We start from the raw sequence: 13,775 nt of genomic DNA, 5'->3' as shown, positions 1-13,775 counted from the left end.
TACTGCACGTTATGCTTGATAATATACAAAATAGTCCACTCTTGTCATGCACAAGACTTATACAGCCACTTTAGAATTAATATATTTTTAGATTAAGTTTTTAAAACATATTGTTTGTGCCAATCTTGTTACAGAATTTCTTGAACTCCAGCAGTTGCCCAGAAATTCAAGGATACTTGCATGTGAAGGAATTGGGGAAAAAGTCTTGGAAGAAACTGTGTGTGTTTTTACGAAGATCAGGGCTTTATTTCTCCTCAAAAGGAGCTTCAAAGGTAAGATACTGTTTAGAACTTTCCTACTGCTGAATCAGAATCAGGTTTAATAATCACTGGCATATGTCATGGAATTCGTTGTTTTGTGGCACCAGTACATTACAATATATACTAATTTTAAAAAACTATAAATTGCAATAAGAAATATATATTAAAATAATTTAAATAAGTGGAGCAAAATCAAAGAAAAAAATAGTGAGACTGCGTGCATGAGTTCATTGTCCATTCAGAAATCCGATGGCAGATGGAAAGAAGTTGTTCCTAAAATGTGTGTGTGTGTCTTCAAGCCTTGGAGCCCTTGAAGGCTCACATTATAGGAGATGACCTAGTTTAAAATGAATATCACAGTCAAGCAGTTAATGCCAAAGTAATGGACAAAATGTGATTCTAATTTCTGATGAGACAATCAGGAGGCAGCTACACTATGGTATAAAATTTGTTAAAAGATTGTAGGAGCAAGGAGTATCTGTTAAGGAAAAGACCTACACAGGTTAAAGATGCATAACATAGAAACATTTAATGTTTATTCAATCACAGCTTTCTTTTCCTAAAGGCTAGAGATTATTATTCAATTATTTTTATTGTCTTACTGTACATTACTGTATGATAAGACATGCATATATTCTTATTAAGACTGTGCATGCATGTATCATTCGTGCATTTGTATTTCCTCTATAAAAGACTTTCCATTTAAATGCCAAATGTGAAACTTTTCAGAGAAAATTCACAGAAGAGTGTTGAGCCCAGTAGAATGGTTGGACAATTAAAATGGTGAATGGGCAGAAAATTGAAGTGTTCATATTACTGGACAATATTACAGAAATAATGGGGTAAGATTCTGGTGACAAGAATTGTGAAAAATTTGAAACTGTCTGTCAGAACCAGTGCAAGTTATAGTTCAGTTAACCAAACACTTGCATATAGTGGGTGATTACAAGGGAAGTTCCCACTTGCTTCAAAAAGGCAACAATTATACCAGTGCCTAAGAAGAATAATGTGAGCTGCTTTAATGACTATTGCCCAGTAAAACTCACATCTACAGTGATGAAATGCTTTGAGAGGTTGGTAATGACTAGACTGAACTCTTGCCTCAGCAAGGACCTGGACCCACTGCAATTTGCCTATTTCTACAAAAGGTCAATCTCAATGGCTCTTCACATGGCCTTAGACCACCTGTACGATACAAACACCTATGTCAGGGTGCTGCTCATTGACTAAAGTTCAGCATTTAACATCTTCATTCCCACAACCCTAACATAGATCCTGGGCCTCTGTATCTCCCTCTGCAATTGGATCCTTGACTTCCTAACCGGAAGACCACAATCTGTGTGGATTGGTGATATCTCCTCCAAGCTGATGATCAACACTGGTGCACCTCAGGGGTGTGTGCTTAGCCCACTGCTCTAATATCTCTATACCTCTATACCCATGACTGTGTGGCTAAGCATAACTCAAATACCATCTATAAATTTGCTGATGATACAACCATCGTTGGTAGAATTTCAGATGGAAATGAGAGGGCGTACAGGAGTGAGATATACCAACTAGTGGAGTGGTGTCACAGCAACAACCTTGCACTTAACATTAGTGAGACGAAAGAGCTAATTGTGGACTTCAGGAAGGATAAGATGAAAGAACACATACCAGTCCTCATAGAGGGATCAGAAGTGGAGTGAATGAGCATTATCAAGTTCCTGGATGTCAAGGTACCTGAGGACCTGACCCGGTCCCAACATATGAATGCAGCTATGAAGAAGGCAAGAGAGCGACTATACTTCATTAGGAGTTTGAAGAGATTTGGTATGTCAACAAAACCACTGAAAAACTTCTATATATGTACCATGGAGAGCATGCTGACAGGCTGCATCACAGTCTGGTATGGGGGGGAAGTCTACTGCACAGGACTGAAAGAAGCTGCAGAGGGTCGTAAATTTAGTTGGCTCCATCTTGGGTACTAGCCTACAAAGTGCACAGGATATCTTCAAGGATTAGTGTCTCAGAAAGGCAGCAGCCATTATTAAGGACCCCCGGGAGACAAGGCCTGAAGGCACACACTCAACAATTCAGGAACAGCTCCTTCCTCTCTGCCATTGGATTCCTAAATGGACATTGAACCCATGAACACTTTTTAAATATATATTTTTCTGTTTTTGCACGACTTTTAATCTATTCAATATACTGTAATTTATTATTTATTTATTTGTTATTTTCCTCCTCTTCTGTATTATGTATTGCATTGAACTGCTGCTAAGTTAGCAAATTTCATGATACATGCCGGTGATAATAAACCTGATTCTGATTCTGATTAGGAACTGAAACAAGTTTAGGCAAGGTAGGTAGAGATATCAATGAACACTGGAGGAGACTGGAGTATCCAGCTGTGCTGAAAGTTGAGAAGGCAATAGAAACATTGTTTATCACATTTTCAGTTACTTTGGACTGAGACAAGCAGCTTTGATACTGTTGCGTGGCGGGAATCAGGTTAGGAAATTAATTTATTGAATTTTGTTGGAAATAAATTGTAGGAATTGAAAATAGATAGAAAATAAAGGTTAGTGTGTTTGTTACAAAGGCGGATGGTGACAGATTTGAAAGAGTGGGGAACAATACTGAAGGAAAAACTTTTCTTATCAATATTTTCAGTTAACGTGACCTCAGGAAGAAGTTAGGTGATCAAGAGATTGGTTAGAAGAGGATCATTTTGAAGGATAGGTATAGAACCGAGAAAAATTTACAGATTCAGGCATGTGAGAATCTAGAGGACGCAAGCAAGAAGGAAGCAATTAGCAACTTTAAAGTTTTCATGATGCTAGTTTTTGCATGAAGTGATTCATTATTACGCTTGAAGTTTCAGTTCTCCCATGCTTCCCAAGTTTAATACAACAGCAATGAAAAATTTCAATTAGAAAATAGTTTTGATAGAATTTATTTTGGTGCAAACAAAATAAAATTATAACAATAAAATAAAATAAAACACGGTGGTTCCTTTTAGGATTTTCTGTTCAGTTTCAGGTAACAGGAGCCATTACTTGTCACGAGAAGTGGGAGATTTAAAAAGCAGTGCTTGTCAGGACTTTTTGTTTAGATCAGAATCAGGTTAACTTTGACTGTCATATGTCATGAAATTTGTTGTTTCTTGGCAACAGTACAGTGGAATACATAAAAGATTACTGTAATTACCTAAAGACAGCAGGAAAATTATGCAACAGCTTCAGCCTGATAAAGCATCTGGCCCTGACCAGATTCCAACTAGAGTCTTAAAGGAATGCAGTGCAGAACTTGCAAGTCCTCTCTGCCGCCTCTTCCAGCTATGCTTCTTGAGTGGTGTATTCCCAGAACAATGGAAGATAGCATCAGTAACACCAGTACACAAGCAGGATTCCATAGCTGATCCTACAAATTACCGCCCCATATCCTTACTCAGTGTCATCAGCAAGGTAATGGAAGCAGCAGTCCACAAACAAGTTTAGAACTATCTACTCCGTAACAACTTAATTTCAAGTAGGCAGTATGGATTTTGGACCTGATCACAGTACAGCCGATCTCCTCACCACCTTACCTCAAACGTGGAACACCTTCTTAGACAAAGGTGGAGAAGTGTGTATCATTGCCCTGGATATCAAAGGAGCATTTGACAAGGTCTGGCAAAATGGACTCTGTGTTAAGCTGAGATCCAAAGGAATATCTGGAAAGCTGCTTAGATGGCTGCAGAGCTAGCTTCATGGACGGACCATCAAAGTTGTTATCTCTGGTCAGGCTTCTGATTCTTCAACCATCAATGCATCTGTACCACAGGGTTCAATACTTGGGCCACTTCTGTTTTCCATCTTCATTGACTTCTTGGTTGATGCATGCTGTAACAAGCTATACCTGTACACTAATGACTCCGCACTATTTACACCAATTAGAGCAGGAGAGAGTAGTACAGTGGCAGCAGGCCTGAATAGGGATCTTGACAGGATGAAAGCCTGGGCAGACGACTGGAATGTCACCTTTGAGCCTACTAAGTGCAAGGCAATGGTGATGTCTAGGAAGAGGAATCCATCTAACCCCGACCTGTATTTTGGGAACTGAAAGCTGGATTTAAAGAAGGAGCTAGTAATCCTTGGTGTTAATATTGACGGCAAGTTGGTGTGGGATAAACACCTTTCCACTATTTCAAACCAGGTTGTACAAAAGCTTGGAGCTCTGCAGAAATGAGCATCCAAACTAGACAAAGAGGGCAGAGCCATGGTTTACAAAGCCCAGGTACAAAGTATCATGGAGTATGCCTGCTATCATGGATGAATGCCTCACAGAGTGTCCTCAGCCAGCTTTATTCCATTCAAAGAAAGGCTCTCAGATTATAGGTGTAGATGACGCCACAGCTTGTGAGAAGCTAGCCATCAGTAGCTTACACCACAGATGACATATAAAAAATGCACACCAGCCACAGCCCTGCAGATCTTCGCGCCATGCTGCCTTTATCTTATGAGAGACAGTGCACCGCACGATCAAGTTTATCTATGCCTGCTCATGCTGCTTCTATGCCTGATGTGAGAACCTACACACTGGATAGAAGCTTCCTTCACTGTGCTATCAGAATTTGGAACAGCCTTCCAGATGCTGTGGTTGGAAACATCTGCAATGATGGGGTCCAAGCCTTCAAGAGACGGGTGCACAAGCACCTATCATCTCTGGGAGGGAAGTCACATGCTTCTTCATAAGCTATTATGAAGGGGACCAGGATGGCAATACTTGTTTGTTGGTAGGTAGGGTTAATACCTGACTTTCAAGAGCACTTGTGAGTTATGTTCCAGCTGGACTTAGTCCTTAAACTGCTGGGGAACTGTGCGGAAAGAACAGGTGCTGTTTTCTCCCGGTAGGGATTAGTTCCACGTGCTCTTGCCACGTTTTGTCACCCTGCAACCTTAGCCTTCAATCTCTTTGAATTATGGAGGACAGCATGTGAATAAATGTCTCTCTCCAGCAGACTTCATCATGATCATCATGATTCCAGTATTTCTACTATTTTTAATGTTTCTTTATTGTACATATGATTTTTTTGTGTTCTATCGCTGAGCAACAGTGAACCATCTGATTGGCCTAACTGAGTTCTCTTTGGGAACTAGCTGACTTGATCAGCATTTCTGATCTGGTTATTGTTCACAATTGCACTTAATAAAAAAAAAAGTTACAATTAGAAAGTTTGCCAGAGTCTTTGGTGACATACCAAATCTCCTCAAATCTCCTTTGCGATTTTTATAAATGACTTAGATGAGGAAGTGGAAAGGTGGGTTAGTAAGTTTGCAGGTGACACAGAGGTTGGTGGTGATATGCATAGTGTAGAAGGTAGTGTAGGTTTCAATGGGATAATGATAAAGATCAGCTTTATTAAAGATAAATAATAATATATTATTATATCGAAACGTACAGTGAAATGTATCACTTTTGTGCCAATGATCGACAGGTTCCAGGTATGGTGCTGGGGGTAGTCCACAAGTGTCACTGCACTTCTGGTGCCAACATAGCATATCCACAAGTCACTAACCCTAATTGTATGTCTTTGGAATGTGGGAAGAAACCAGCGTGGTCATGGGGAGCATGTACAAAATTCCTTACAGATGATGGAGAAAATTGAACCCCGATCAGTGATCGTTGATGCTGTAAGGTGATTGTGCAAACTGCTACACTACTGTTCTGAGCTGAGAAATGGCAGATGGGCTTCAATTCAGAGAAATGTGAAGTGAAACACTTTGGAAGATCAAACTTGAAAGTAATCTATAAAGTTAATGGCAGGGTTCTTAGCAGTGTGGCAAATCAGAGAGTTCTTGCAGTCCATATCCATAGATCCCTCCAAGTTGCCATGCAAGTTGATATGGTCATTAAGTTGTATGAAGTGTTGAACCTCATTAGTTTGGGGACTGAGTTCAAGAGCTGTGAGGTAATGTTATAGCTCTATAAAACTCTGGTTACAACACACTTGGAGAATTGTGTTCAGTTCTGGTCACCTCGTTATAGGAACGATGTGGAAGCATTAGAGAGGGTGCAGAGAAGATTTGCCAGGACGCTGCCTGGATTAGATTATGGGGACACTCAGTCCTCGTTTATTGTCATTTAGAAATGCATGCATTAAAAATGATACAGTGTTCCTCCAGTATGATATCACAGAAACACAAGACAGACCAAGACTAAAACTGACAAAAACCACATAGTTATAACATATAGTTGCAACAGTGCAAAGCAATACCTTAATTTGATAAGAGCAGACCATGGGCATGATAAAAAAAAAGTCTCAAAGTCCCGATAGCCCCAACATCTCACGCAGACGGTAGAAGGAAGAAACTCTCCCTGCCATGAGCTTCCAGTGCTGCAAACTTGCCGATGCAGCATCCTGGAAGCACCCAACCACAGTCCAACTCTGAGTCCGTCTGAAAACTTGGAGCCTCCGCCCAGCCCCCCGACACTGAGCACCGAGCACCATCTCTGCCGAGCGCTTCATCCCGGCCCCGGCCGCCGAGTAGCAAGCAAAGCCGAGGATTCAGGGCCTTCCCCTCCGGAGATTTCGGATCGCACAGTAGCGGCGGCAGCGAAGCAGGCATTTCAGAAGTTTCACCAGATGTTCCTCCGTGCTCTCACGTTTGCCTCCATCAAATCAGAACTGTGCACGGCATCCTACTTAGCAGATAACAGATATTCATCACTGGAGAGGCCGTGCGCGCTGCGTCGGGCATGTCTTATGAGGACCAGTTGAGCAAGCTAAGAGTTTTGTCTTTGGAGTGAAGAAGGATGAGAGGTGACATGATAGAGGAGTGCATGATGATGAGGCACAGTTAGGGTAGATAGCCAGCTCTTTTTTCCGGTGAAGCAGTAGCTAATACAGAAGCATGTGCTTTTAAGATGATTGGAAAAAAGTATAGGGGGTGGTCACAGAATGACAAGTGCATAGAATAGACTACTAGGGGTGGTGGTAGAAGAAAATACATTAAGGACATTTAAGAGAGTCTTACATAGCACACAGATGAAAGAAGACTGGAAAGGTTAGATTGATCTTGGAGTAAGTTAGAAAGTCAGCACAATATTGTGAGTTGAAGGACCTGTACTGTGCTGCACAGATCTGTGTTCTATGTTCTGAGAAAATATTTAGTCTGCCACACAAGTTCTTTGTTGGTTAACAGATCTGTTAACTTGAATTCTTTGTCCAGTGGGTCCAATAATTTCAATGCATTTTAATGCACCCATTCTATAATTTAAAGTCATTTGCTGTGAGCGTTGGCAGTTATATCTTCTCATCTGAAACTTTATTTTTCAGCGTAAATATGTAAACTTTAAAAGTCTTTTGTAAGTCACGTTTAAAAAATAAAATTAATTTTCAGGTAGCTATTTCACAAATAGTAATTTTTTTTCATGTTATCATTTGCGCAGGAACCAAGACATCTGCAGCTGTTGGCTGACATTGAAGATAACAATGTATTTTCATTAATAGCTGGAAAGAAAACATACAGTGCACCAACTGACTATGGTTTCTGTATAAAGGTACTTCTTTCTTGAGGTTATTTTTGCAAGTATTTCAGTTTTGCTTCATTTCTCGTAAACCTATAATTGTATCAACATTTGACTTTTCCTCCAAGCAGAATGAGTACATTTTGAGTGCACTCACACAAGCACATTTGCTTAATTGTTCTTATCACAGAGTATTCTGGAAGTATGTTTTGGTCAGAAAAACACAGTGTTGCAATCTTCGTATATCATTACATTATCAATCCAGATTCTCTGCTGAAACTTTGGCCCAACACCTTCTGACTCACTCCAAGATTGCTGAGCCACAATGAGTTAACCTTTGGAAATGGACATTCTCCAAGTCTGTTGAAAGGGATCATGTGCTTGGAGGCAGAGGATGTAGCCAAGGTCCTAAATCAGTACTTTGCATTGATATTCTCCAAGTGGAAGGATGTGGAGGATAGTTAGATCACTTTGGAGCTTGCTAACACCTTGGGCAATTTGAGATGAAGAAAGAAGTGATACTGAGTCTTTTGAAGAACTTAAGGTGAACAAGTGCCCAGGGCTCGATGGGATATATGGGATATTACGCAAGTTATTGATAGAGGCAAGAGATGAGATTAAAAAAGCTTGATCAAGTTCTTTATGACCTCTCTAGTCAGAAGTGAGGTCCCATAAGGCTGCCGAGTAGGTAATGTTGTTACTTGTTCAAGAAGGAAAATACGTATCATCCTGGAAATTATAGACAGGTGAATTAACTGGTTTATAATTTCCAGACCCAGTGACTTATAAATTCAGAAGTTATTGTGGAAGATTGTTAGGGATAGGATTTATGAGCATTCAGAAAAGTATGGCCTAATTAGAGACTATGATGGGCAAGTCATGTCTTGCCTACTTGAAAATTTGAAGAGGTGATGAATGTGATGGCTAAAGATAGAACAGTCTATCTGGATTTTAGTAAGCTATTCAGTAAAGTCTCTCGTGGTAAGCTCATCCAGAAGATAAAGATGCGTAGGATCCATGGTGACTTGGCCGTCTGAATTCAGAATTGGCTTGCATGTAGAAGAGACTAGTGGTCAATAGTTCTTATTCTAACTGGAGGTCCATGATTGGTGTTCCCTAAGAATCTATACTGGGACCTCTTTTAATTGTGATATATATAAATGTCTTGGATGAACATGTAGATTGGTGCATTAGTAAGTTTGTACATGACACGAAGACTGTGGCATCGTGGATAGATAGATGATTGCCAAAGGATATAGCAGAATATTGATCAATTACAGATATTGGTAGAAAAATGGCAGGTGGAGTTTAATCCAGGCAAATGTGAGGTGTTGTGCTTTGGGAAATCAGATGTATACAGTTGATGCTAGGACCCTTTAACAATGTTGAGGTGCAGAGTGATCTTGGGATCCAACTCCATAGTTTCCAGAAGGTTGCTGCTCGACTTGATAAGATGTAAGAAATCCAATCTGCTAATTAAATTTGCTGATGACACACTACACTGATTGGCCTAATCTCAAATAATAATGAGGTAGCCGACTAGAGAGGAAATCATCACCCTGACACAGCAGTGTCAAGAAAACAACCTCTCCCTCAATGTCGCAAAAACAAAGGAGCTAGTAGTAGAATGGAGACATACTAAACCTTATTGACAGCAGTGGATCTGGGGTTGAGAGCGTGAACAGCTTTAAGTTCCTCAGCTTAAGTATCACCAAGGATCTCACGTGGTCTGTAAATACTGGCTACGCGGTGAAAGAGGCACAACAGCACCTCTTTCACCTCAGATGGTTGAAGAAGCTTAGTATGCCCCCCAAATTGTAAGAACTTTGTATAGGGGCATGATTGAGAACATCCTGACTGGCTGCATCACTGCCTGGTATGGGAACTGTACTTCCCTCAGTCGCAGGACTCTGCAGTGGGTGTTGTGGACAGCCCAGTGCATCTCCAGATGTGTACCTCCCACTATTCAGGACATTTACAAAGACAGGTGTGTAAAAAGGGCCTGAAGGATCATTGGATACCCAAGTCAGCCCAACCACAAACTGTTCCAGCTGCTACCATCCAGGAAACGGTACTGCAGCATAATAACCAGGACCCACAAGCTCCAGGACAACCTCTTCCACCAGGCCATCAGACTGCTTAATTCATGCTGATGCAGTTGTACTTCTGTGTTGTATTGACTGTCGTGTTGTACATAATACATAATATTTAATATAAGTTACACCCTATCCTCGTTATATGCGTCTTCAGACTATGTGGATTCACAGTTATGCGAGGAACCTATTTCTACCAACGTCTCGTTATATGCGTCCAAAATTCACAGTTAAGCGAGGAACACTGACTTTCCGCCAATACAAGTCACGTGCGCACGCCTCACAGTCTCACAGTTGGGATGAGTAACACCGCTTTCATGCCAATACAAGTCAGGTGTGCACGCCTCACAATCTCTCTCCCACCACTCTCGTATTGGTTTTGGCAAGGTGTGGATGCGCGATCTTAAACTTCTGTTGATTTTACCTACGGTGCAGTGATTTTGTGCTTGAAATATTTAACTATGCCTCCTAAGCATCCGATGTCATGTCCTGGGCCGTCAGCCAAGCGGCAGACAACCGCTTTAACACTTGAAAAAAAGTTGGAAATGATAAACAGCACGGCATCAGCTGAAGGTAACACAGCTGTGGGACACTGCTGCCGGGAACAGAATCTTGCCTTTAAAGTTCTTTGGTTGCTTGACAATGCGCCAGCCCATCCTAAACATTTGGACAGCATTCATCCTAACATAACAGTGCGTTTCCTGCCGCCTAAAACAACATCGCTGATTCAACCACTCGACCAAGGTGTGATCCACATTCAAGGCATATGTATTTTTTTTTACCGCGAACTCCCTCTCAGATGCTGTAAGCAACAGACGATTTTGAAAATCCCCGGAGTTCACCAACCGTGAGGGAATGGTGAAAGTCGGAACACTTGGCACAAATGGCGATGGACATGGACCCAAGTTTAAAATGGAATCAGCATTTCAGTCGTTCCCTGCTGTCAACCCTTCTTCCCTACAAGCAAATTTAAAACAAAATGCTACCAGGCAAACAACCTTCACCATTTTACGCAAATCACTGTAATCTTCTGCTGCCGGCAGTTCTAAGAGTTCTATGAGTCTTCCTTCACCCCTTGCTGTGCTTGATATTATCCTGACAACCACAACCATCCACCTTATCCGTGTAACGTTGCCCAACACCACAACAACCACTCATCTCCCAGAGTGAACACACCTGCCACTGTTGGTGAGTACTGTACACCAGAGGATGTTAACTTTCTATGATTTCTCACATTGAATATTACCTTAAATTGATTAAATATAATATAAACGTTGTCTTGTAGTACTGCTTTTGTGTTGTATTGGTATAAAAATGTGAATAAATTACAGATAAAACACATTTAGGAAGCCCTCTGGAACGCGTCCCTATCTTCTCCATTTAAGTAATTATTCACATTATGCGATTTCACATTGTATGTGTCAACTTCAAGGAATGTATCCCTCGCATATAACGAGGATAGGGTGTACTATAATTGCACATTTAAATGGAAACATAACAAAGATTTTTAGTCATATATATGAAGGACATAAGTAATAAGGTCAATTCAATTCAATATGACGTGCTTGCTCTTATCAGTTGAAGCGTTGAGTTCAAGAGTCTAGAAGTTATGTTGCAGCTTTATAGAACACTGGTTAGGCCAGTGTTAGAGTATTGCATTCATTTCTGGTCAGTCCATTATGTAGCACCTTTGGAGAGGGTGCAGAAAAGGTTTACCATTTCCCAGGATGTTGCCTGGATTCAAGGACATGTGATATCAGAAGAGTCAGGCAAACTTGGGTTGGCTTGTCTGAAGTGGAGATTTGATAGAAGTTTATATAGTTATGAGAGGCAGATGTGAAGAGTCAGCTGATACTTTTTTCCCCCAGGGCTGAAATATCAAAAATCAGAGGCCATACATTTAAAATGAGGGGGACAATTCAAAAGAGCTGTGCTGAGCAAGTTTTTTTACAGATAGTGATGGGTACCTGAGTTGTGTTACAAGGGGCGTTGGTGGAGGCAGTTACGATAGAAACATTTAAGAGGTTCTTGGATAGGTACATGAATATGCAGGGTAAGGAGAGATATGCAGCAGGAGCAGGCAGGAGGATATAGTTTAATTAGGCATCTTTAGCTTAATTAGTTCAGCATAACCGTAGGACAAAAGTCTTGTTCCTTTGTTATACTGTCGTGTTTTCTTTCAATGTTCTCTGTCTGCATTCACTTGAACTGGTCCCTTCTGCCCCTGAACTGGAACATTACTTCTGTTTTTTTTCTACTGTTATGATATTTACTAATTTGCCACACTGACAACAATCCAGAGATTACTACTTTTTGAGATTATAGAATTGATTAAAAAATATGAGCAGTGATGGCAATTCAGACATAGCATTGTTGGTGAAAAATAAGTTTTGTTATTTGGACTTAAAAAGCAGGACAATGACCTAGAGCTATGTATCAGCAAATGATGCATTTAAATGATAAAAGCCCTTACCACTCTTTCAGTGGTAATTTCACTCTCTCAGCATTTGTTGAATGAACTAAATGTTACTCAACTCCACTGAAATCTTGTTATCAGTTAAATCCATGCCTCAAAGTTGTTGCTGCTGATCAGATAAACAGTTAAGATCTATTTCACCTTTTTAAGTATCTCATAATTTTGTATCCCTCAAAAAGATCAAACATAACCTCGTGCTGTTGCATAGAATTAAATCTCTAGTCCTAGTAACATATAAATTTCCTATTGCCTCCAATCTGTTGAAGGTGCTGTTTATTCACTTTTTTAAAAAAATATAAATAATTAGCCATAGCTGCAATAAATAAAATGAAATGTTTAATATTCTGAAAAAATGCACGCTATTGCTTCTTGTTTAATGTAGCCCATAAAAATGAGAAATGAAACAAAAGACCTTCGGATGTTTTGTGCAGAAGATGAACAGAGTAGGACATACTGGATGACAGCCTTTCGGCTTTTCAAGGTATTCCTTTAGTTCTATCAATTTTTTGTGATACCACCAAATCCTTTTACCTTATTTAAATTCAGAGCTCACTTGCTGCTCTGCTTGGTGTTAACTTGGTGCAAGTTTAAAGATGTAATTTAATAAGATCATTTGTTGCAGACTTGCTTGTAACTTTGAATGTCTGTTGCTTGATTATGAAATGTATAAAAGTTATTTTAGCATGAATACAATGAGCAGTTTATTTCCTTTATTTCTTTCTGTAGTATGGTATTCTTTTATACCAGAACTTCCGGATACCTCAACAGAGGAAAACATTGCTATCTCACTTCTCCACACCAACGGTAGGATAACATTTTGGGGGGGACAAATGTTTGCATTCTACTTTTTACCTTCTTGATTTCTTGCTATTTGCTTCTTATAATAGTAATATTTTTTAGAAATGCTCCCATATTGTGAGAAAAAATGGCTTTCTAAGTGTTATTTATATCTTCACTAACTTTCAGAGAAGTGTATCAGAAAATTCCTTGGTAGCTATGGACTTCTCTGGTCAGACAGGTCGAGTTATTGAAGATCCTGCAGAGGCTCAAAGTGCAGCTTTGGAAGAAGGTCAAACATGGAGGGTAAAAAAAAACTCAATTTTTTCCCCTTTGAAGGTTTATTAAGAGGTTCCAAAAAGATGGGGTATTTGAAATAATATCCCAGAGATGTCTTTGCTGCGCTTCATTTATTAAAGGCCTGTTTATCTAGTATCTTGTAATTCAGCACACTCTTGTAACTGGCATTTCAGTGGGAATAGACCAGCTGTATCTTAATGAACTAGCATATTTGATTAATCTGATATGTCAGATAACAGAGGTTTTACTGTGATTGGACTCAAGTCCCTAACATTTTTCCAAAAATATTAGTGTTGAATTTAAATGTCCATGGCCTAGAAATATTCCAGCACACTTCGTGTGTTACAATGATGAATTTTAATCAAAACCTGATCA

General features: G+C 39.9%; 1 protein-coding gene across 6 annotated transcripts in view; it reads left to right on the top strand.

Annotated features, from left to right (window-relative positions):
* The window catches only part of LOC140195367 (growth factor receptor-bound protein 10-like), a 229,199-nt gene that overhangs the window by 201,808 nt on the left and 13,616 nt on the right, over positions 1-13,775 (top strand). For all 6 annotated transcript variants that reach the window (XM_072253559.1, XM_072253558.1, XM_072253556.1 and 3 more), the window contains 5 exons: positions 135-272; positions 7,677-7,787; positions 12,706-12,804; positions 13,050-13,127; positions 13,290-13,406. In XM_072253559.1, the coding sequence (XP_072109660.1) occupies positions 135-272; positions 7,677-7,787; positions 12,706-12,804; positions 13,050-13,127; positions 13,290-13,406 (543 nt within the window). The remainder of the gene's footprint in view (positions 1-134; positions 273-7,676; positions 7,788-12,705; positions 12,805-13,049; positions 13,128-13,289; positions 13,407-13,775) is intronic.

The sequence above is a fragment of the Mobula birostris genome, chromosome 3 (assembly GCF_030028105.1).
Source record: "Mobula birostris isolate sMobBir1 chromosome 3, sMobBir1.hap1, whole genome shotgun sequence".
NCBI lineage: Eukaryota > Metazoa > Chordata > Chondrichthyes > Myliobatiformes > Myliobatidae > Mobula > Mobula birostris.
This window is presented reverse-complemented; position numbering and strand designations above follow the sequence as displayed.